Source organism: Cherax quadricarinatus, chromosome 28 (assembly GCF_038502225.1).
Source record: "Cherax quadricarinatus isolate ZL_2023a chromosome 28, ASM3850222v1, whole genome shotgun sequence".
Classification (NCBI taxonomy): Eukaryota; Metazoa; Arthropoda; class Malacostraca; order Decapoda; family Parastacidae; genus Cherax; species Cherax quadricarinatus.
The window spans coordinates 22,523,379-22,548,044 of NC_091319.1; the positions used below are offsets into that span (position 1 = coordinate 22,523,379).

Here is a 24,666-nt window from a genome sequence, read left to right on the forward strand (position 1 = left end):
AACGTTTCCTCTAATAAATGTCTTGAACTGTACATAAATGTCTAATTCTTAGTAATATCCAAGATTAATTAAACTGGCAAGTTAGAGGCTTTCTTATTTTTTCTTTAAATAAAGTCTTGTTATTACTAATGTTTCCTTTAATTTACTCTTTATAAATAGGCTATTTATTTAAATCTATTATATAGCATATTTTTTTATAATGTTTTATCTGTGAAATTATATATAAAAATTCACTGTAAATTGGATTTAAAATTATGAGTTATTCAGGAAGGACTTGTTAATATTTTTAACTTAAAATTTTAAAGCACAACATTAAAATATTAGAATGTAGATTTCTCTTTATTGAGATTAGAGGTCATAAACTGTCATATTTTAGGCTCAACAACAGCAGCAGCAGCTTATGGATGAAGTATTTGCTTTCTTTCTCACTTTATAAAGTTAGCAATCATTCCCTTACTCTTGTGTCAGGAATCCGGATTCTGGGATCCCAACGCCTCGTCAACCACTCCATGGCTGTGTTGCCAAAACATCTGGCACGTCACCTGTATTACATAAGAGGTTAGCAGATTCCTCTGGGAGTCAAGCTTATGGGTAATATGGGTATAGGAATGTGTATTGCTGATGATACATGAGCTGAATGTGGGTGGCAGAGTGTTTTTATTCAGTAAAATTACATATCAGTATCTTAAAAATGTGTTAGCACCAAATTTAGGCTATGTTGTTCTGATATTGTTTTTTCTATAAGTTATTTTGATTTTAGAACCATTATTCATTACTCTCTCTCTTTCAGCTTCTTTAAGGAGTGTGTAGATGAAGAGGAGGCCCATGAAGAAAAAGAATATTTCTTTGAATATGCAGGTAAAGACAGCACCATCAATGATACATTCTACAGCTTTACTGAAGAAGAGCCTCCAAAAGTATGTGCCAATTTGGATTCTGATGCAAGAATTAGAAGTGATGACGAATTAGATAGTAATGAAGAATTAGAAGGAGCAGAAAGATCAAAAGAAGCCGAAGAGAGTGAAGCAGAAACAGATATATTTAATGAATTTGAGGATAGTGAAGATGGAGCTGCAGAAAGATCAAAAGAAGTTGGAGATAGTGAAGAGGATGTTGTGTGTGAGGAGAGGCATGAAAGCAGTGAGGGGGAGTTACAGTGTGATGTTGAAAAATCTGTTGAGGAGGATGAGGAGAAGGATGGGGAGGAGGAGGAGGAAGAGGAGAATGCTAAGCCTCAGGAAGATGATAAGGAGGTAGACTGTGGTAAGATTCATGGGAATATGGATGAAGAAGGTAGTGAAATTTCTGAGAAGGAAAATACTGCTATATGTAATGAAGTTACTGAAAAAAGACAAGATGGGACAGTCTGGCATGTTAAGCATTCTGATGTCAGTAATTGTGAAGAAATGTCCTATACTTCTGGAACTGTCGAACATTTGGAAAAAATTGAGCAAGATAAGAAAGGTACAGAAAAAAACATTGGAAATATTACACAACACGAAGCTGAAAATCACGAAAATGAACTAAATGTATCTTTGAATAATTCTCAAATCATTATTCCTCTTGAATTTTCTGATTCTGAGAGTGAACCAGAAATATCTGCTGCACAAAATAACTCCAGTAAGAAGGTACATGATTTAAAGGAGACAGTATATGATACAGTGCAAGCTAAACTAGATACTAGGGGAAAAGAAGAAAAATCCATCAGTCAGGAAACTAAATCACCCCAAATTGAAAAGGAAAACATCATTGCTTCTCCAAGGAAATTTGTCTTAGAAAATTACTTAACTAAAGAGAAGACAGAAAAGACTACATACAGAGAAATATTGTTAAGAACAAAAGAACCTTTAAGGCAAGAACAAAATGAAGATGAAATTAAGAAAGAGGAAATGACAGTGATGATAACTGATAAAGCTGTGACAGAAACCTGTGTAGTTAATAAACAGATTATGAATGCAGATAGTCAGATTACTGAGGATGAGGAAATGATTACCGAAACTATAAGTGAAGACGATAGGTGCATTTCCTTTGAAACATCTGAACACTTTAGTCCCTTGCATTTCTCAGATTCTGAGAGTGAAGATAATAGTAGCAATGAAACATCCTCTCAGGCTAAAGATGTTGAAGTACATGAGGATAGAATTGATAAAGAAACAGTTATGGAAATTAATATTCATGAACAACATGGAGTTAAAGCCAATATTCCTGAAGAAATAGGCAAGGAGCTAGAAGGTGTAGTAGCAGATAAAGCAGTTGGGCTGAAAGAGGTTATTGAAGGACATATTTCTAAACAAGACCAAGGTAAAGTAGCAGCAGACTTGGAATTTTTGCCGGCCTTTTCAAATGAGGTACAGGGAAGTGATACCTCTAATTTTGAAATTTCAAGCGAGATGGGTGAAATAGTTACAGCTGCTTCTAAGCATAAAGAAACTTTAAATGACGTAAATGAAGAAGAAACTGAAGCTGTTATAGAAGACAGAGAATTTACCCAATCTAATGGAAGTGTTCATTTAGATGAATTTCCCCAAATATCTCAGTCTGAAAAGAATACTAGTAAGACAGCTTTAGAACTAGAAGATAAGGATGAAAAAAGACATTCATTTAAAAATCCAGTTCCTTTACTGCAGGAAACAGATATAGGAGGAAATATCCTTGAGACAGAGAGTGAGGATATAGAAATGAAAGGCGAAAATCAGTGTACTGACTTGGAGCCAGAGTGTACAAATGGAGCTAATGAATTAAAAACTTTTGATGAAAAACCATATGTTGACCATAATATTGGATCAAACTCTCAGTTACTGTCAAACTCTTCACATGAATCCATGGAACTAGGACACTCAGCAGTGACAGATCAACAGAAAGAGCCAGTTGCAACTATACTAGAAAATGATACAAAGATCACTTTGGACAGAAATTTCTTTACTAATAATGCAGAGGAAACTTTGGCATCAGTATCACCAAAGAAAACTGATGTTGCAGACTCTGCAAGTAAAATTGAAAGAAATACCTTATTATCAAGTAGTTCAAGAACTAACAATGCTCAAGACACTTGTGGCAATGAAAGTTCCCCAAAAATTTCTGTGACAAATTTGAGTCGGACTGATGTTCCAAATATGCAAGCATTACCTGCCAGGGAAGTAATTCCAGCAGTCTCTACAAAGAAAAGTTCTGGGCTTGCTAGCTCTGCATCCATTCCTCTTAAAATTAGTGAGGAAAAAGACTTTACAATTTCCACAAGCACAGGTTCAAAACTTCCTGATATTATAATAACCACCACTACAGAGACAAGTTTGAAAGGTGTTGCAACAGAATCTCCTTCAACACCAAAGAGAAGCTTGAGACAAAGTGACACTACAAATAAGTCACCTAAAACTCAAGAAGAGGTATGTGTACAAGCTTCACCAAAGAAATTCTTGAAACAGAGTGACAATGAAGACACTTCTACCATTGCTAGCAAGGAAACAGATTTAACGGTATTGACAAAGACAAGCTCAAGACAATATGATAATAGAGATTCTTGTACCAAATCTGTTGAAGGAACTGTCCTAGCAGTTTCACCTAAATTGATTTCAGAACATGAATCTGAAGTTACACTTGAAGTTGAAGAGAAGATTGCTTTGAAACCCTCACTGCTAAAGGGAACAGAAATTAATCTTCCAGCTACTCCTACCAAGCCCTTGGAGAAACAAATTATAGAAACACCACCTAAAGCTTATAAAACAAGCCCGTCAAGTAAAACTGCAAAAGGAACCCCTTTGAGGCGAAGTCTTAGGCTTAGTACCTCATCACCTTCTACTCCTGAGATGATGACCCGATCTGGAAGAAAAATTCTCCAAGTTCGAACACCAGTCACAAAATCAAGATCATCATCAAGAACACCCCGCATCACTCCCTCTAAAAGACCCAAAGAAGACTTGGTAGATACTGAAGAACTACAGAAAGTCTCCCAGAAATTAGATTTATCCTCTCAAAATGTCTCTTGCAGTGCAGCACTTCCTGCATTAGATCTCGATGTTTCTTCAATACCACCTACTCAGCATGTGTTGCCTCTTACTGTATCACCAACTGCAAGGCAAAATACTGGGGAAATTGCTGTGGTCACGCCAAGTAGACCAAGGAGACGATCTACTCGAAAAAGTATTTCAGAAGAAATTTTAGAAACTATTGTAGAAGAAAAAGATAAAGCTACATTACCCACAGATTTAGAAATTGAGGGCAAAGGTGAACCTCTCAAAATCAATACCCCACTTAAAGACATGCCTTTAAAATCCACTCCAACTAAAGCTACCCCATCAAGAACTAGGAGGTCTACAAGACGAAGTTCAGCTTCTGAAGGCTTAGAAACTATTGCAGAGGATGTAGAAAATTCTTGTTCGCTGAAAACCTCCCCAAAAGACCATATTGCAGGAGCGAGTAAAACCCCAATTCGCAGGAGACGAAAGTCTGTTATTGGTGATGTTGCTGTAGATATCCCGGAAAAGAAGACACCTCGAAAAAGACGGCAGTCTCTTTCTGGAGGTGATGTTTCAGACATCTTTCGCAAGGATCTACATGGCAGTGTTGAGGATAAACCAGAAACCAAAGTAGCCCCAATGGAGGAACACATTTCATTATTGGGGACTGATTTAACTAGAAGTGTTACCAGAAGAACACGCAGACAATCACGTTCAGACGAAGAGCATTCAAAATTAGAAGATATAAGAACATCATCGCCGATGACTCGTACTCGTGCATCACTTCTGGAGGTTGCCCAGGTGAGTTATAATGAAGTTGAAAGGGATTTATATCACCACATTGGCTTTTTGTAACAAAGGTAGGGTGATCCAAACAAGGAAACACAGTCAGTGGTTTTCTTGTCAGAGGTGCACAGACATTACAGTTTGAATGACCCTCCAAAACTCAAGTATGGCACTCCATTTTTCCTGAATTCCTTAATAAATTTTGCTCACGCTCTGGCAGCTTATTGCATTCCAAAAACCACTTATCCTACTATGATAAAAAAAAAAAAACTAACACATGCCTGCTGGATGCTCAAGCCCTTATCACTCATATCCTCCTTCACACCCTCCTTTTAGCCCTTCTTGGGATGTCTCCTACACCTCTTTCTATGTACTATATATATGTATCTGTGACCTAACTCCAAGAAAATAATAAGTGCCTGCACTCTGGAGGAGTGGGGCTGTTGCATGTTGGAGGGCCATCTGAACTGTGATGTCAGCACACTTCTTGTAAGACAATTAATTTTTTTTTTTTTGGGGGGGGGGGGCTGTTTGTGTGTTAAAAAAAAAAAAAGGATAATATTCATATTGAATATTTTATTTTATGATGTTTACCCAGATTCAGCTGATATGCTGGGTAGTATTTTTAAGATTTTATATTACAGTGGTTTAGTTTAATATTTTTATTATGCACCCCATACCTGTCCTGTGGGCAGTAGTCAAAAGATTACAAAGGTACATAATGGGTCCAGGGACTGGGTCCCAAAGTTTTGATAGCTGAACAAGGTACAAAGGTAATGAACTCACAAGTTAAAAAAGTAATGAATCATGCAAGTATTACAGGGGACCCTCCCTTTTCATCATTAACCCTTTGAGGGTTTTGGTCGTACTAGTACGTTTTACGCGTAGGGGTTTTTGACGTACTAGTACTCATAAATTCTAGCGGCCTCAAATCTAGTGGGAGAAAGCTGGTAGGCCTTCATATGAAAGAATGGGTCTATGTGGTCAGTGTGCACAGTCTAAAAAAAATCCTGCAGCACACAGTGCATAATGAGAAAAAAAAAACTTTGACCATTTTTTTTTAATAAATCAGCGACTTTGCAGTGTATTTTCGTATGGTATTTATTGTTGTATTCTAGTTTTCCTGGTCTCATTTTATAGAATGGAAGACATATTACAGAAATTGAGATGATTTTGACTGGTTTTACAATGAAAGGTGCCTTGAAATTGAGCTCAAAGTAGCAGAAATGTTCGATTTTTACCGAACTTCAAAAGTAAACAAATCGTGCCAAGCGTGCAATACACGTCAACTGATGAGTCTAATATTCTTATACAAGTGCACCAATAATATTTATACCATTTTTTACACTAATGCAGTAGTCTGCATAACAGTAAATCTTATATTTTTTGTGAGAATAAAAATTCAAAGTGGAAAGCAAAAGAATATAAGAGGGGCCTTGAGACGTGACTAATGACTAGAGGAAATGTCATTTTAGTGCCAGGAATGTCTTTCTTGTTTATTCTGGACCCTATTCGGAAATTGGCATCTTTTGAAATTTGTGTGAAATTGGCAAAATTGCTAAATTCTGACCACTGTACTGGATAGTTGAATTTATAAATGGGTGGTTTCTTGCACCCATTCGATAGAAAAAAATGGAGTTCTAGCGAAATATTCATGTTTTTTGTCGACTAGTACAGTGAAATTGGCCGAAAATGGGGCTCAAAGTGGGCAAAATCGCCGATGCGTAAACATCGCCGAGACCGCTAACTTTGCGAGAGCATAATTCCGTAAGTTTTCTATCAAATTTCAAACTTTTGGTGTCTTTATGATCGGGAAAAGATTCTCTATCTTTTCATAAGAGAAAATAATTTTTTTTTTTTTTTAAATTTGGCCGACCCTGAGAACGAGTTTCGGAGAGGGCCTGTCGACCCTCAAAGGGTTAATCCATTCCAGAAAGTCTGATGAAATGTGAAATTGACAAAAACTGAAACCATTTTCCCTATAAGAAATAATGTTAATTAATCCATTCCAGACTCCCAAAAGTCTCAACAAAAAAAATACTTTTTTTTAACCCCTTCAGGGTCCACAGGCCCTTTCAGAGACTTGTTCTCAGGGTCCCCCAAATTTCAAAAAAAAAAAAAAAAAAAAAAAAATTATGAAAAGATAGAGAATCTTTTCCCGATCATAATGACACCAAAAGTATGAAATTTGATGGAAAACTTATGGAATTATGCTCTCGTGAAGTTAGCGGTCTCGACGATGTTTACACATTGGCGATTTTGCCCACTTTGAGCCTTATTTTTGGCCAATTCCAATGTACTAGTCGACAAAAATCATAACTATTTCGCTATAACTTCTTGTACTCATTCTATCGAATGAGTACAAGAAACCACCAATTTACCAATTACAACTATCCAATACAGTGGTCAGAATTTAGCAATTTTGCCTATTTCACAAACTTCAAAAGATGCCAATTTCCAAATAGGGTCCAGAATAAACAAAGACATTCTTGGCACTAAAATAACATTTACTCTGTTCATTAGTCACGTTCCCTAGGCCCCTCTTACATTTTTTTGCTTTCCATTTTGAATTTTTATTCTCACAAAAAATAGAAGATTTACTGTTATGCAGACTAATGCATTAGTGTAGAAATGGTATAAATATTACCGGCGCACTTGTGAAAGAATATTAGACTCACCATTTGACATGTATTGGACGCTTAGCATGATTTGTTTACTTTTGAACTTTGGTAAAAATCGAACATTTCTGCTACTTTGAGCTCAATTTCAAGGTACTTTTCATTGTAAAACCAGTCAAAATCATCTCAATTTCTGTAATATGTCTTCCATTCTATACAATGAGACCAGGAAAACTAGAATACAACAATAAATACCATGCGAAAATACAGTGCAAAGTCGCTGTTTTAATCCAAAAACACGGTCAAAGTTTTTTTTTTTTTTTTCCTCATTATGCACTGTGTGCTGCAGGATTTTTTTTATACTGCACACACTGACCACATAGACCCATTCTTTCATATGTTGGCCTACCAGCTTTCTCTCGCTAGATTTGAAGGCGCTAGAATTTATGCATACTAGTACAGCACCAACCCTGGTGTGCAAGCCGTAGTAGTACAGCCAAAACCCTGAAAGGGTTAAAGATTAAATATAGATTTACATACAGAAAAGAATGACAAATATATTGTAAAGCACTAATAACATACTATATAAATGAACATTTAACATCACACTTACCTTTACTGTAGACTCTTGCTGGTGTATGGGAGACAGGGAGGAGGGGAGAGGGAGGACTGATTATTGTTTGGAAGGGGAATCCCCTTCCATAAGGACTACAGGTACCAAGTCCTTATCCTGGGTTACTTCCCTTTTGTTTTTAATGGCACTAGGACCAGCTTGAGAGTCACTGGACCCCTGTCGCACAAAAAAGCTGTCCAGAGAGCTCTTGCAGCTCTACCCTCTACCACAATCACTACCACAACTGCCCTCTACCACCATCACTACTACCCTTTACCACCATCACTACCACAATGTACTACCACCATCACAACCACTATCATCCTCTACCACCATCACTACCACCCTCTACCACCATCACAACCACTACTACCATCCTCCACCACCATCAAAACCACTACCACCCTCTACCACCATCATAACCACTACCACCCTCTACCACCATCATAACCACTACCACCCTCTCAACCACTTCCACCCTCTCAACCACTACCATCCTCTACCACCATCACAACCACTACCATCCTCTTCCACCATCACAACCTCTACCACAACCACTACCACCCTCTACCATCATCACAATCACTACCACCCTCTACCACCATCACAACCACTACCATCCTCTACCACCATCACTACCACACACTACCACCATCACTACCATCCTCTTCCACCATTAGAACTGCTAACACCCTCTACCACCTTCACTACCACCCTCTTCCACCATCACTACCATCCTCTACCACCATTAGAACTGCTACCACCATCACTACCATCCTCTACCACCATCACTACCATCCTCTACCACCATTAGAACTGCTACCACCCTCTACCACCTTCACTGCCACCCTCTACTACCTTCACTACCACCCTCTACTACCATCACAACCACTACTACCCTCTACCACCATCACAACCACTACTACTATACCACCATCACAATCACTACCACCATCACAACCACTACCACCCTCTACTACCATCACAACCACTACCATCCTCTACCATCACAACCACTACCACCCTCTTCCACCATCACTACCATCCTCTTTTACCACCACTTTTGTATTTTTCTACAATGTTTTTCTTTAATTCTATTGTGTTTCTCACTTTCTTTACCAAAGGACTGGCACTAGCAGCTTTCTTTGGGCCCATGGTGGCTTATTTAGCAATCATACAGAATAAACAAGGGCAAAAAACAATGAATTATTACGAAATGTTTCCTGTGACCTCACAGGATAATGTTCACTCACCGAGAAACAAAACGACACTGCCTCAGAATGCGTGTGTGGGAGGTTGTGTGTGCGCGGGCACACTCACACGTGTTCCCAACCACCAACAAGAACTGAGGAACGTAACGAAAACTGAGCCAACATTTTTACAAAAAAAAGTCGAGATAACTGAAATTCACGAAAACGGAGCCCAGCGGAAAGGAAGGGTGCACTGTATAAAGATTTTGTCTTGCTTAAAAATGGAATGATTAGAAAAACTGGCATAGAGAAATTTGTATTTGAATTTGTATCAAAAGTTTGGAATAAATTGTGTGATTGTTTATTAACCCTTTCGCGGTTTCGGACGTACTAGTACGGCTTACGCACCAGGGTTTTTGACGTACTAGTACGCATAAATTCTAGCACCCTCAAATATAGCAAGAGAAAGCTGGTAGGCCTACACATGAAAGAATGGGTCTATGTGGTCAGTGTGCGCAGTATAAAAAAAAAATCCTAGAGCACACAGTGCGTAATGAGAACAAAAAACTTGGACTGTGTTTCTAGTTTAAAACAGCGACTTTGCACTGTATTTTCGTATAGTATTTATTGTTGTATTCTAGTTTTCCTGGTCTCATTGTATAGAATGGGAGACATATTACAGAAATTGAGATGATTTTGACTGGTTTTACAATGAAAAGTACCTTGAAATTGAGCTCAAAGTAGCAGAAATGTTCGATTTTTACCAAAGTTCAAAAGTAAACAAATCATGCTATGCGTCCAATACACGTCAACTGGTAAGTCTAATATTCTTTCACAAGTGCACCGATATTATTTATACCATTTCTACACTAATGGAGTAGTCTGCATAACAGTAAATCTTATTTTTTTGTGAGAAAAAATCAAAGTGGAAAGCAAAAAAAATGTAAGAGGGGCCTGGGGACGTGACTAATGAACAGAGGAGATGTTATTTTAGTGCTTGGAATGTCTTTCTTGTTTATTCTGGACCCTATTTGGAAATTGGCATCTTTTGAAATTTTTGTGAAATTGACAAAATTGCTAAATTCTGACCACTTTATTGGATAGTTGAAACCGGTAAATGGGTGGTTTCTTGTACTCATTCGATAGAAAAAACGGAGTTCTCGCGAAATAGTTATGATTTTTGTCCACTAGTACACTGGAATTGGCCGAAAATTGGGCTCAAAGTGGGCAAAATCGCCGATGTGTAAACATTGTCGAGACCGCTAACTTCGCGAGAGCATAATTCCATAAGTTTTCCATCAAATTTCACACTTTTGGTGTCATTATGATCGGGAAAAGATTCTCTATCTTTTCTTTTTTTTTTTTTTTTTTTTTTTTTTTGCAACCCTGAGAACAAGTCTCTGAGAGGGCCTGGCGACCCTCAAAGGGTCAAATATGATTTAGGGGTCTTGATTTAGATAGCAGTATGTTAATGCATTGTTTAAAAGTTTTATCTTGATCCTTGCAGAGTTCTCCAGATAGAATGTCCACCAGATCCAGTGGAACTGCTTCTTTAACCAGCATGAAAGGTCAGTAACCATTCTTTAATACTCTCTCAGTAGTTAAAATGCACAGTACAGAAATGAACTCCAGGTGGATTTGAACAAATTAGTGTCTTGGTCTGAATATTGGCAGATGAAATTCAATGTGGACAAGTGTAAGTCCTAGTCATTGGGAATGAAAATAACCCTTGAAGTTATAAACTAGGTGATGTAGAGCTTGGACCACCATAGGAAAATAAACTACCCACAGGGTGGGTGGTTTGCTTTTCTATGATACTGTAGAGCCTATAAGTAGTATAAAGATCTGAGAAATTAATTAAAAATAAAAATCTATTATCTTTGAAACGAAGAATTTGCTGACCTTATCAGTTGTAATGCAAGTTGAGACACTGTCTCATAGTGCACAGAATATCTGTTCACACTGTAATATAATACTAAACAATACTTACAAAATATCATAGGTAGTAGGTTGGTAGACAGCAACCGCCCAGGGAGGTACTACCGTCCTGCCAAGTGAGTGTAAAACGAAAGCCTGTAATTGTTTTACATGATGGTAGGATTGCTGGTGTCCTTTTTTTTCTGTCTCATAAACATGCAAGATTTCAGGTACGTCTTGCTACTTCTACTTACACTTAGGTCACACTACACATGCATGTACAAGCATATATATGTATATATACACATCCCTCTGGGTTTTCTTCTATTTTCTTTCTAGTTCTTCTTGTTGTTTATTTCCTCTTATCTCCATGGGGAAGTGGAACAGAATTCTTCCTCCGTAAGCCATGCGTGTTGTAAGAGGCGACTAAAATGCCAGGAGCAAGGGGCTAGTAACCCCTTCTCCCGTATAAATTACTAAATTTAAAAAGAGAAACTTTCGTTTTTCTTTTTGGGCCACCCTGCCTTGGTGGGATACGGCCGGTTTGTTGAAAAAAAAAAAAACTTACAAAATATATACTTATTAACTCTTTTACTGTCCATCCTTTAGATCTATGTTATTGATGCTCTGTCATGTAGATCTCTCATGTGTTCATCTCACACAGATAAGCTGTGAGAGGTAAATTTTGACATAGATATGAGAGAATTCTAGGTAGTCAGTTGGTAGACAGCAGCCACCCAGGGAGGTACTACCGTCCTGCCACGTGAGTGTAAAACGAAAGCCTGTAATTGTTTTACATGATGGTAGGATTGCTGGTGTCCTTTTTTTCTGTCTCATAAACATGCAAGATTTCAGGCACGTCTTGCTACTTCTACTTACACTTAGGTCACACTACACATACATGTTCAAGCATATATATAACACATACATGTTCAAGCATATATATACACACCCCTCTGGGTTTTCTTCTATTTTCTTTCTAGTTCTTGTTTATTTCTTATCTCCATGGGGAAGTGGAACAAAATTCTTCCTTCGTAAGCCATGCGTGTTGTGAGAGGCGACTAAAATGCCGGGCACAAGGGGCTAGTAACCCCTTCTCCCGTATAAATTACTAAATTTAAACAGAGAAACTTTCGTTTTTCTTTTTGGTCCACCCTGTTTTGGTTGGATACGGCCGGTTTGTTGAAAAAAAAAATCCACTATAATAGGAGCAGAGGCTTTTACTTACAGTTGTGCTGGGAGCTGTGAGTCAAGTGATTATCCATTTGGTTGAAGCCCCACACGTCACCTTTCCGGGTGTAAAAAAGGGGGGGGGATAGCAGGAGCTAGACACTGACCCTACCTTAACAAGCAGACTGGCTCTCAAACTATCGTCACCATATACTCGCTCGCTACACCTATCTGTTGAACTTTTCCCTCGCATCATTTTTATTGTCTTTTTCTTGGTATCATTTGATAGACTGGAAAGCATACTACTGAAATTGAGATGATTTTGGTTGAATCCAGGACCGAAAGTAGCTTAAAATTGGGCTCAAAATAGTGGAAATGTTCAATTTTTGCAGATTTTCCTGAGGACAGGCAAGGCCCCATACACCCTTCAGTGTGTATTATGGGTTTTTAACCCTTTTGCTGACTGTGCTGTAGTACTACAGCTTTGAGGTCACTGTCAGTGCTGTAGTACTATGCCAGGGCTCAGCATGCTCAGATAAGTTGTGACCAGCAAATTTGGGCCTAGATATGAGAGAATGGGTCTGTGTGGTAAGTACGCACCATATAAAAAAATCCTGCAGCATGCAGTGCATAATGAGGAAAAAATTACAACAGTGTTTTTAGTTTATACAGTGACTTTACAATGTATTTTTGTATAGTTTTTATGGGTTTACTCAAAGTTTCTTTGTCTCATTTAATAGAATTGATGGTATACTGTATTATAACAATAGAGATGATTTTGATTGGTTTCAGGACTGAAAGTACAGCTCAAAATGGAGTTCAAAGTAGCTGAAATGTTTGAGTTTTGCCGATATTCTAGAGTAAACAAATTACATCACTCATCCAATGTGTATCCAACTGGTCAGTCTAATATGTGATCACAAGGTAAGGTACCTAGGGATTGGCAGAGAGCATGCATAGTTCCTTTGTATAAAGGCAAAGGGGATAAAAGAGAGTGCAAAAATTATAGGGGGATAAGTCTGTTGAGTGTACCTGGTAAAGTGTATGGTAGAGTTATAATTGAAAGAATTAAGAGTAAGACGGAGAATAGGATAGCAGATGAACAAGGAGGCTTTAGGAAAGGTAGGGGGTGTGTGGACCAGGTGTTTACAGTGAAACATATAAGTGAACAGTATTTAGATAAGGCTAAAGAGGTCTTTGTGGCATTTATGGATTTGGAAAAGGCGTATGACAGGGTGGATAGGGGGGCAATGTGGCAGATGTTGCAAGTGTATGGTGTAGGAGGTAGGTTACTGAAAGCAGTGAAGAGTTTTTACGAGGATAGTGAGGCTCAAGTTAGAGTATGTAGGAAAGAGGGAATTTTTTTCCCAGTAAAAGTAGGCCTTAGACAAGGATGTGTGATGTCACCGTGGTTGTTTAATATATTTATAGATGGGGTTGTAAGAGAAGTAAATGCGAGGGTCTTGGCAAGAGGCGTGGAGTTAAAAGATAAAGAATCACACACAAAGTGGGAGTTGTCACAGCTGCTCTTTGCTGATGACACTGTGCTCTTGGGAGATTCTGAAGAGAAGTTGCAGAGATTGGTGGATGAATTTGGTAGGGTGTGCAAAAGAAGAAAATTAAAGGTGAATACAGGAAAGAGTAAGGTTATGAGGATAACAAAAAGATTAGGTGATGAAAGATTGAATATCAGATTGGAGGGAGAGAGTATGGAGGAGGTGAACGTATTCAGATATTTGGGAGTGGACGTGTCAGCGGATGGGTCTATGAAAGATGAGGTGAATCATAGAATTGATGAGGGAAAAAGAGTGAGTGGTGCACTTAGGAGTCTGTGGAGACAAAGAACTTTGTCCTTGGAGGCAAAGAGGGGAATGTATGAGAGTATAGTTTTACCAACGCTCTTATATGGGTGTGAAGCGTGGGTGATGAATGTTGCAGCGAGGAGAAGGCTGGAGGCAGTGGAGATGTCATGTCTGAGGGCAATGTGTGGTGTGAATATAATGCAGAGAATTCGTAGTTTGGAAGTTAGGAGGAGGTGCGGGATTACCAAAACTGTTGTCCAGAGGGCTGAGGAAGGGTTGTTGAGGTGGTTCGGACATGTAGAGAGAATGGAGCGAAACAGAATGACTTCAAGAGTGTATCAGTCTGTAGTGGAAGGAAGGCGGGGTAGGGGTCGGCCTAGGAAGGGTTGGAGGGAGGGGGTAAAGGAGGTTTTGTGTGCGAGGGGCTTGGACTTCAAGCAGGCATGCGTGAGCGTGTTTGATAGGAGTGAATGGAGACAAATGGTTTTTAATACTTGACGTGCTGTTGGAGTGTGAGCAAAGTAACATTTATGAAGGGATTCAGGGAAACCGGCAGGCCGGACTTGAGTCCTGGAGATGGGAAGTACAGTGCCTGCACTCTGAAGGAGGGGTGTTAATGTTGCAGTTTAAAAACTGTAGTGTAAAGCACCCTTCTGGCAAGACAGTGATGGAGTGAATGATGGTGAAAGTTTTTCTTTTTCGGGCCACCCTGCCTTGGTGGGAATCGGCCGGTGTGATAATAAAAAAAATGATAATAAAAAAAAATGCATTGACATTATTGATACAATGATACAGTAGGCTGCATAGCAGTAAATCTTCTATTTTTTGTGTAAATAAATATTTAAAATGGAAGGCAAGCATAATGTAGGAGAGGTCTGGGGACATAACTAATGAACAGAGGAAATGTTTTCTTAGTGTTAAGAATGTCTACATCATTTATTCTGGACCCTATTTTTAAATTGGCAAGTTTTGAATTTTATGTGAAATTGGCCAAATTACCAATTTCTGATCACTTTATTTGGTAGCTGAAATAAGTAAATGGACAGTTTCTTGCACTCGGTCGATAAAATAGAAGGAATACTGTTGAAATACCTGTGAGTTTGGGTTACAGGAACAATGGAATTAGCAGAAAATAGGGCTCAAAGTGAGCGAAATTTATAAGAGCATAATTCTGTAAGTTTTCCATCATTCCTGGTTAAATTTTATTATCCAAAAAATAGGGTAAATCTTCAATTTTTTTATTATTATTAACACATCGGCTGTTTCCCACCAAGGCAGAATGGCCCGAAAAAGAAAAACTTTCGTCATCATTCACCCAATTACTGTCTTTCAAGAGGCGTGCTTACACTCCTTCAGAGTGCAAGCACTGTACTTCCCATCTCCAGGACTCGGGTCCAACCTGCTGGTTTCCCTGAATCCCTTCATAAATGTTACCTTGCTCACACTCCAACAGCACATCAATTTTGATGATGAATTCAGAGGAAATGTCTACATTGTCTATTTTACTTTAATTTTTAAATTTGAATGTTTTGAATGTTATGTAAAATTGGCTAAATTACTGACTTTGCGCATTATAGGGTAATTCTAATAGTTAAATGGGTAGTTTCTTGTCCTCGGTCAATAGAATGGATGACTTGCTAGTGAAATAGCTAAGAATTGGTCAAAAGGAGCAAAGGAATTGGCTTTAAGGGGCCGAGTCAAGTCCTATGGTGGAAAACAAAATTGAAACTGAAAAACTATGGAAAATATTGTTTTCTTAACAAAAAACAGTGGGTGAAATTGTCGATATGTTATTTATTCCCTGACCAATAACTTGTGCCTGCACAATTCTGCAAGTTTTCCAAAAAAAATTATACTTTTGGTTTCATAACCTTCAGAAAAAGGTCCTCTACCATTCTAGATTTTTTTTTTTTAATGTGGACACTAAGAGCGATATTAATTTCAGCAGTCTGACAGTGAAAGGGTTAAAGGAACCATGCATTCTTTCTGCCCATTCTTAGTTCCCTTGCCTTCCCTTTCATGCAAACTGAATAAATACACCTATTCCAAAACGATGTCCACATCTGCTTATAACATCTGTCATAATCCCATGTGTTCCAGCTGCTTTACCACTTTTCATTCTACCCACTACCTCCTGCACCTTTCTCCACATTCACCATTGGCTCTTACTCCTAAAAGATGTTATCCAGTGCAAGAAATTTCTGCCTCTTCATCAACATTTAACAGCACCTCAGAATATTCTCACTATTATCTCAGTACCTCCACCTACTAATCTAGTTCTACCCACTTTCATTTTTAACTGCCATGTTCATTTGCCTCCCATTTTTCTCAGCTTGTGAATCTTCTCTTAAACTGTTTTTTAATCTCGACAAAATTTACTGATAAAGTCTCACCTATAGCCTCATTAGCTTACCTTTTTCTCATCCTCACCACTCTTTTGGCCTCTTTCCATATGCTCTACCTTACATATGTTATTTTTAGAGTAAAAAATCACTTGTATGTTAACTTTTTCTTCCTTACCATCCTCTTTACCTCATCATTCCATCAATGATACTTCTTCCCACCCTCCTACATCAATAAACTTCCACTGCACACTCCAGCACTACATTCATATTTGTTCTCCATACTACTTCGAAAGAACAGTATTTAGTGAACAGTACATGTATTTAGATATAGGGAAGTTTTCACTACATTTATGGATTCGGAAAAGGCATATGATTGAGTGGATAGGGGAGCAATGTGGCAGATGTTGAAAGTATATTTAATGGGTAGTAGTTACTAAATGCTGTAAAGAGTTTTTATGAGGATAGTGAGGCTCAGGTTAGGGTGTGTAGAAGAAAGGGAGATTATTTCCCAGTAAAAGTAGGTCTTAGACAGGGATGTGTAATGTCACCATGTTTGTTTAATATATTTATAGATAGGGTTGTAAAAGAGGTAAATGCTAGGGTGTTCGGGAGAGGGGTGGGATTAAATTATGGAGAATCAAATACAGAATGGGAATTGAGTTACTTTTTACTGATGATACTGTGCTTATGGGAGATTCTAAAGAAAAATTGCAGGAGTTAGTGGACAAGTTTGGGAGAGTATGTAGAGGTAGAAAGTTGAAAGTGAACATAGAAAAGAGTAAGGTGATGAGGGTATCAAATGATTTAGATAAAGAAAAATTGGATATCAAATTGGAGAGGAGGAGTATGGAAGAAGTGAATGTTTTCAGATATTTGGGAGTTGACGTGTCAGTGGCTGGATTTATGAAGGATGAGGTTAATCACAGAATTGATGAAGGAAAAGAGGCGAGTGGTGCGTTGAGGTATATGTGGAGACAAAAAACTTTATCTGTGGAGGCAAAGAAGGGAATATATGAAAGTATAGTAGTACCGACACACTATTATATGGGTGTGAAACTTGGGTTGTAAATGCTGCAGCGAGGAGATGGTTGGAGGCAGTGGAGATGTTCTGTCTAAGGGCAATGTGTGGTGTAAATATTATGCAGAAAATTCAGAGTGTGGAAATAAGGAGAAGGTGTGGAGTTAATAAAAGTATTAGAGGGCTGAAGAGGGGTTGTTGAGGTGGTTTGGTCAATTTAGAGAGAATGGATGGAGAGCATATAAATCTGTAGGGGAAGGAAGGTGGGGTAGGGGTCGTCCTCGAAAAGGGTGGAGCGAGGGGATAAAGGAGGTTTTGTGGGCGAGGGGCTTGGACCTCCAGCAAACGTGCATGAGCATGTTAGATAGGAGTGAATGGAGACGAATGGTATTTGGGACCTGACGAGCTGTTGGAGTGTGAGCAGGGTAATATTTAGTGAAAGGATTTAGAGAAACTGGTTATTTTTATATAGCCGAACTTGAGTTCTGGAAATGGGAAGTACAATGCCTGCACTTTAAAGGAGGGGTTTGGGATATTGGCAGTTTGGAGGGATATGTATATGCTTCTAAATTGTTGTATTCTGAGCACCTCTGCAAAAACAGTGATTATGTATGAGTGAGGTGAAAGTGTTGAATGATGATAAAAGTATTTTCTTTTTTGGGATTTTCTTTCTTTTTGGGTCACCCTGCTTCGGTGGGAGACGGCCGATTTGTTAAAAAAAAAAAAATACTACAACCTCCTCCTCCCTCCCTCCCTCCCTCCCTCCCTCCCTCCCTCCCTCCCTCCTCACCCGTACTTTCTCTAGTCCACATTTCTCCCTTTAGTTGTTGCCTATGTCTACTATTTTTCCATTTCTTTGATTCCCCTTTATTTCTTTTACCCAGTAGTGACATTCTTCGAGTACTTCATCTACTTGTTGTTCTCACTAGCACTTCTACCATCATTTTTTTTTTTTTTTTCAAGATCTTACATGTAGTGTCATTTATTGTTGTGTTATTAATACTTCACGTATTATTTATTCACAGATTCTGAAAGCAGCGAAGAGGATGAGAGACTCCTCAAAAAACGTTTTTCAAAGCGGCAATCAGAAGGTGGCAAGCTTTTAAAAGCAGTCAATCCAGTCATTGAGGAGCTATCCATTGGACATCGGAAAAGTCGAAGGCTTACTCTATCCTCAACACTCTCTACAACTGCTCAACTGCAATTACAAGAACATTCTAGTAAACCCTCTCGAAAGTCTATGAAATCTCTGAAGATTTATTCTGATTCGGGTGAGTAGTGTTTCATTTTACAATGGCTTAATAGGCAGGAAATTGTTTCTTAAATTTACACTATACTACTGCAGTAATAATGTAAACTATTATGAAGAAAACTCTGCTTGTGGTGTTATACATCCTGACATCCTTTTGAATACCAATAATATGGTTACCGTACAAATGCTGTTAGCATTTTTTTCAATGTGATAACTAAAGCCTGTGGGTTTAGTGCTTCCCAATGAATATAATAGTTGGGAGAGGTGTGCCATTAAAAGCTAACAGATTTGATTCAAAGTGGAGGTTGTTGCAGTTCCTCTTTTCTGATGACATGAATCTTTTGGGAGATTCTAAGGAAAAATCGGTAAGGTTGGTGGAGAAATATAGGAGGGTAAGTAAAAGAAGGAAATTGAAAGTGAACATAGGAAAGAGTAACAAAAAATCTATGCAGTGAACACATGGATATCGGATTCAAGGGAGGCAGTATGGAAGACGTAAATTTTTTTTAGATATTTGGGAGTTGATTTTCTGGCAGATGGATCTGTGAAAGATGAAGTGAACCATAGAATATATGAGGGAGACAAAAAGTGGGTGGTGCATTAACCCTTTGAGGGTTTTCGTCGTACTAGTACGTCTTACGCGTAGGGGTTTTTGACGTACTAGTACGCATAAATTCTAGCGGCCTCAAATCTAGTGGGAGAAAGCTGGTAGGCCTTCATATGAAAGAATGGGTCTATGTGGTCAGTGTGCACAGTCTAAAAAAAATCCTGCAGCACACAGTGCATAATGAGAAAAAAAAAACTTTGACCATTTTTTTTTGGAATAAATCAGCGACTTTGCAGTGTATTTTCGTATGGTATTTATTGTTTTATTCTAGTTTTCTTGGTCTCATTTTATAGAATGGAAGACATATTACAGAAATTGAGATGATTTTGGCTGGTTTTACAATGAAAGGTGCCTTGAAATTGAGCTCAAAGTAGCAGAAATGTTCGATTTTTACCAAACTTCAAAAGTAAACAAATCGTGCCAAGCGTGCAATACACGTCAACTGGTGAGTCTAATATTCTTTCACAAGTGCACCAATAATATTTATACCAATTTTTACACTAATGCAGTAGTCTGCATAACAGTAAATCTTATATTTTTTGTGAGAATAAAAATTCAAAATGGAAAGCAAAAGAATATAAGAGGGGCCTTGAGACGTGACTAATGACTAGAGGAAATGTCATTTTAGTGCCAGGAATGTCTTTCTTGTTTATTCTGGACCCTATTCAGAAATTGGCATCTTTTGAAATTTGTGTGAAATTGGCAAAATTGCTAAATTCTGACCACTGTACTGGATAGTTGAATTTCATAAATGGGTGGTTTCTTGCACCCATTCAATAGAAAAAATGGAGTTCTAGCGAAATATTCATGTTTTTTGTCGACTAGTACAGCGAAATTGGCCGAAGATGGGGCTCAAAGTGGGCAAAATCGCCGATGCGTAAACATCGCCGAGACTGCTAACTTTGCGAGAGCATAATTTCGTAAGTTTTCTATCAAATTTCAAACTTTTGGTGTCTTTATGATCGGGAAAAGATTCTCTATCTTTTCATAAGAGAAAATAATTTTTTTTTTTTTTAAATTTGGCCGACCCTGAGAACGAGTTTCGGAGAGGGCCTGTCGACCCTCAAAGGGTTAAGGCATCTATGGAGGTAAGAAGGAGAATGTACGAGAGTAGTGTGGCACCAACATAATTGTATGGGTGTGAAGCATGGCTTTAAAAGTTGCAGCAAGGAGGAGGCTAGAGGCAGTGGAGAGGTCATGTTTGAGGGCATTTTGTGGTATGTCGGTTGGTAGACAGCAACCACACACGGAGGCACTACCGTCCTGTCAAGTGAATGTAAAACAAGAGCCTGTAGTTGTTTTACATGATGGTAGGATTGCTGGTGTCTTTTGTCTCTCATAAATATGCAAGATTTCAGGTTAGTCTTGCTACTTATACTTACATTTAGGTCACACTACACATACATGTACATGTTTATTTATACACACTCATCTGAGTTTTCTTTGATTTATCTTAATAGTTCTTGTTCTCATTACTTTTCTTTTTATATCCATGGGGAAGTGGAATAAGAATCTTTCCTCCGTAAGCCATGCACGTTGTAAAAGTCAACTAAAATGCCGGGAACAATGGGCTAGTAACCCCTTTTCCTGTACAGATTACTAAAAATAAGAAGAAGAAAATTGTCAAAGTGAGATGTCTGAATGTGAGTGGATGTTGTGCAAATGATAAGAAAGAGATGATTGTGGATGTTATGAATGAGAAGAGGCTGGATGTCTTGGCTTTAAGTGAAACAAAGCTGACGAGGGTGGGAGAGTTACAGTGGAGAGAAGTAAGTGGGATTAGGTCAGGGGTTTCAAATAGAGTTAGAGCTAAAGGAGTAGTAGCAATAATGTTGAACGATAAGCTATGGCAGGTAAAGAGGAAATATAAATGTAGTAATTCAAGGATTATGTGGAGTAAAATAAAGGATGTGAAAAGTGGGTTATAGTAAGCATATATGCACCTGGAGAAGAGAGAAGTGTAGAGGAGAGAGATTTTGGGAAATGTTGAGTGAATGCGTGGGGGGTTTGGAACCAAGTGAGAGAGTACTTGTGGTTGGGGATTTCAATGCTAAAGTGGGTAAAAATGTTATGGAGGGAGCAGTACGTAAAATTTGGGGTGCCAGGGGTAAATGTAAATGGGGAGCCTTTAATTGAGCTATTTGTAGAAAGAGATTTGGTAATAAGTAAGACATATTTTATGAAAAAGAGGATAAATAAATATACAAGGTATGATGTAGCATGTAATGAAAGTAGTTTGTTAGATTATATATTGGTGGATAAAAGGTTGATGGGTAGGCTCCAGGATGCACATGTTTATATAGGGGCAACTAATATATCAGACCATTATTTAGTTGTAGCTACAGTTAGAGTAAGACGTAGATGGGACAAACGGAAGGTGGCAACAACAAGTAAGAGAGAGGTGAAAGTGTATAAACTAAGGGAGGAGGAAGTTCGGGTGAGATATAAGCGACTATTGGCAGAAAGGTGGGCTAGTGCGAAGATGAGTAGTGAGGGGGGTTGAAGAGGGTTGGAATAGTTTTAAAAATGCATTATTAGAATGTGGGGCAGAAGTTTGTGGTTATAGGAGGGTGGGGGCAGGAGGAAAGAGGAGTGATTGGTGGAATGATGAAGTAAAGGGTGTGATAAAAGAGAAAAAGTTAGCTTATGAGAGGTTTTTACAAAGCAGAAGTGTTATAAGAACAGCAGAGTACAGTGGACCCCCGGTTAACGATTTTAATCCGTGCAAGAGGGCTCATCGTTATGCGAATGAATTTTCCCCATAAGAAATAATGGAAATAAAATTAATCCGTGCAAGACGCCCAAAAGTATGAAAAAAAATTTTTTTTACCACATGAAATGTTAATTTTAATACACACAAACTGAAAAAGGCATGCACAATTAAATGACACTTACTTTTATTGAAGATCTGGTGATGATTGATGGGATGGGAGGAGGGGAGAGAGTGTGTTAGTGTTTAGAAGGGGAATCCCCTTCCATTAGGACTTGAGGTAGTAAGTCCTTTTCTGGGGTTACTTCCCTTCTTCTTTTAATGCCACTAGGGCCAGCTTCAGAGTCACTGGACTTCTTTCGCACAAGATATCTGTCCATAGTGGCCTGTACCTCTCGTTCCTTTATGACTTGCCTAAAGTGTTTCACAACATTGTCAGTGTAATAATCACCAGCACGGCTTGCAATAGCTGTGTGAGGGTGATTTTCATCCATGAAGGTTTGCACTTCAAGCCACTTAGCACAGATTTCCTTTATCTTTGTAGTAGGCAACTTCTTCAATTTCTCTCTCCCCTCCTCTGAACCAGTTTCCTCAGGTCTGGCCTCTTGCTCTTGAAGTTGATCTATCAGCTCATCAGTGGTTAGTTCTTCATTGTCCTCCTCCACCAACTCTTCCACATCCTCCCCACTAACCTCCAACCCCAAGGACTTTCCCAATGCCACAATGGATTCCTCAACTGGCACAGGATTCTCAGGGTTAGCCTCAAACCCTTCAAAATCCCTTTTGTCTACACATTCTGGCCACAGTTTCTTCCAAGCAGAGTTCAAGGTCCTCTTTGTCACTTCCTCCCAAGCCTTACCTATAAGGTTTACACAATTGAGGATATTAAAGTGATCTCTCCAAAACTCTCTTAGAGTCAGTTGAGTTTCTGATGTCATTACAAAGCACCTTTCAAACAGAGCTTTTGTGTACAGTTTCTTGAAGTTGGAAATAACCTGCTGGTCCATGGGCTGCAGGAGAGGAGTGGTATTAGGAGGCAAAAACTTCACCTTAATGAAGCTCATGTCCCCATAAAGTCGCTCTGCCACGTCTGTAGGATGACCAGGGGCATTGTCTAACACCAGGAGGCACTTAAGTTCTAATTTCTTTTCAGTTAGGTAATTTTTCACATTGGGGGCAAATGCATGGTGTAACCAGTTATAGAAAAATTCCCTAGTGACCCATGCCTTACTGTTTGCCCTCCACAGCACACACAAATTATCCTTGAGGACATTCTTTTGCCTGAACGCTCTGGGAGTTTCAGAGTGATACACTAATAAAGGCTTCACTTTGCAATCACCAGTAGCATTGGCACACATCAACAAAGTAAGCCTGTCTTTCATAGGCTTATGTCCTGGGAGTGCCTTTTTCTCCTGAGTAATGTAGGTCCTGCTTGGCATTTTCTTCCAGAACAGGCCTGTTTCATCACAATTAAACACTTGTTCAGGTTTCAGTCCTTCAGTTTCTATGTACTCCTTGAATTCCTGCACATATTTTTCAGCCGCTTTGTGGTCCGAACTGGCAGCCTCACCATGCCTTATCACACTATGGATGCCACTACGCTTCTTAAATCTCTCAAACCAACCTTTGCTGGCCTTAAATTCACTCACATCATCACTAGTTGCAGGCATTTTTTTAATTAAATCCTCATGCAACTTCCTAGCCTTTTCACATATGATCGCTTGAGAGATGCTATCTCCTGCTATCTGTTTTTCATTTATCCACACCAATAAGAGTCTCTCAACATCTTCCATCACTTGCGATCTTTGTTTCGAAAACACAGTTGAACCTTTGGCAAGAACAGCTTCCTTGATTGTCTTTCTGGTGCCCACAATAGTAGCGATGGTTGATTGGGGTTTCTTGTACAGCTTGACTAGGTCGGCTATACGCACTCCACTTTCATACTTATCAATTATCTCTTTCTTCATCTCTATAGTAATTCTTACCCTTTGAGGTGTAGGGTTGGCACTAGAAGCTTTCTTGGGGCCCATGGTCACTTATTTTCCAGAAACAGCACCGAAAATACTGTAATAATACGAAATATTCCGAGTGTATGCTTGGATGTTACCGCGGAGGCTGGCTGGTAAACAATGGGACGGGGCGGCACATGTGAGGCTGGCTGAGGGCACATTGGACGCGTCTCGGACGAAAATCGGTAAGCGGGTTTTTAATCGGTATGCGCGGCAAAAATTTTGCGATAAAAGTAATCGTTATGCGGAAAAATCGCTATGTGATGCCATCGTTATGCGGGGGTCCACTGTATATGGAGAGTAAAAGAAAGGTGAAGAGAGTGGTGAGAGAGTGCAAAAGGAGAGCAGATGAAAGAGTGGGAGAGGCACTGTCAAGAAATTTTAATGAAAATAAGAAAAAATTTTGGAGTGAGTTAAACAAGTTAAGAAAGCCTACGGAACTTATGGGTTTGTCTGTTAAAAACAGAGTAGGGGAGTTAGTAGATGGGGAGATGGAGGTATTAGGTAGATGGCGAGAATATTTTGAGGAACTTTTAAAAATGAGGAAGAAAGGGAGGTGGTAATTTCATGCACTGGCCAGGGAGGTATACCATCTTTTAGAAGTGAAGAAGAGCAGAATGTAAGTGTGGGGGAGGTACGTGAGGCATTACGTAGAATGAAAGGGGGTAAAGCAGCT

General features: G+C 38.8%; 1 protein-coding gene across 6 annotated transcripts in view; it reads left to right on the top strand.

Moving 5' to 3' along the window:
- The window catches only part of Elys (AT hook containing transcription factor 1 homolog), a 269,815-nt gene that overhangs the window by 208,002 nt on the left and 37,147 nt on the right, over window positions 1–24,666 (top strand). For 5 of the 6 annotated variants that reach the window (XM_070089464.1, XM_070089469.1, XM_070089466.1 and 2 more), the window contains 4 exons: window positions 469–558; window positions 791–4,754; window positions 10,668–10,728; window positions 18,438–18,683. In XM_070089464.1, coding sequence (XP_069945565.1) covers window positions 469–558; window positions 791–4,754; window positions 10,668–10,728; window positions 18,438–18,683 — 4,361 coding nt within the window. The remainder of the gene's footprint in view (window positions 1–468; window positions 559–790; window positions 4,755–10,667; window positions 10,729–18,437; window positions 18,684–24,666) is intronic. The other variant, XM_070089468.1, reaches the window with a different exon arrangement.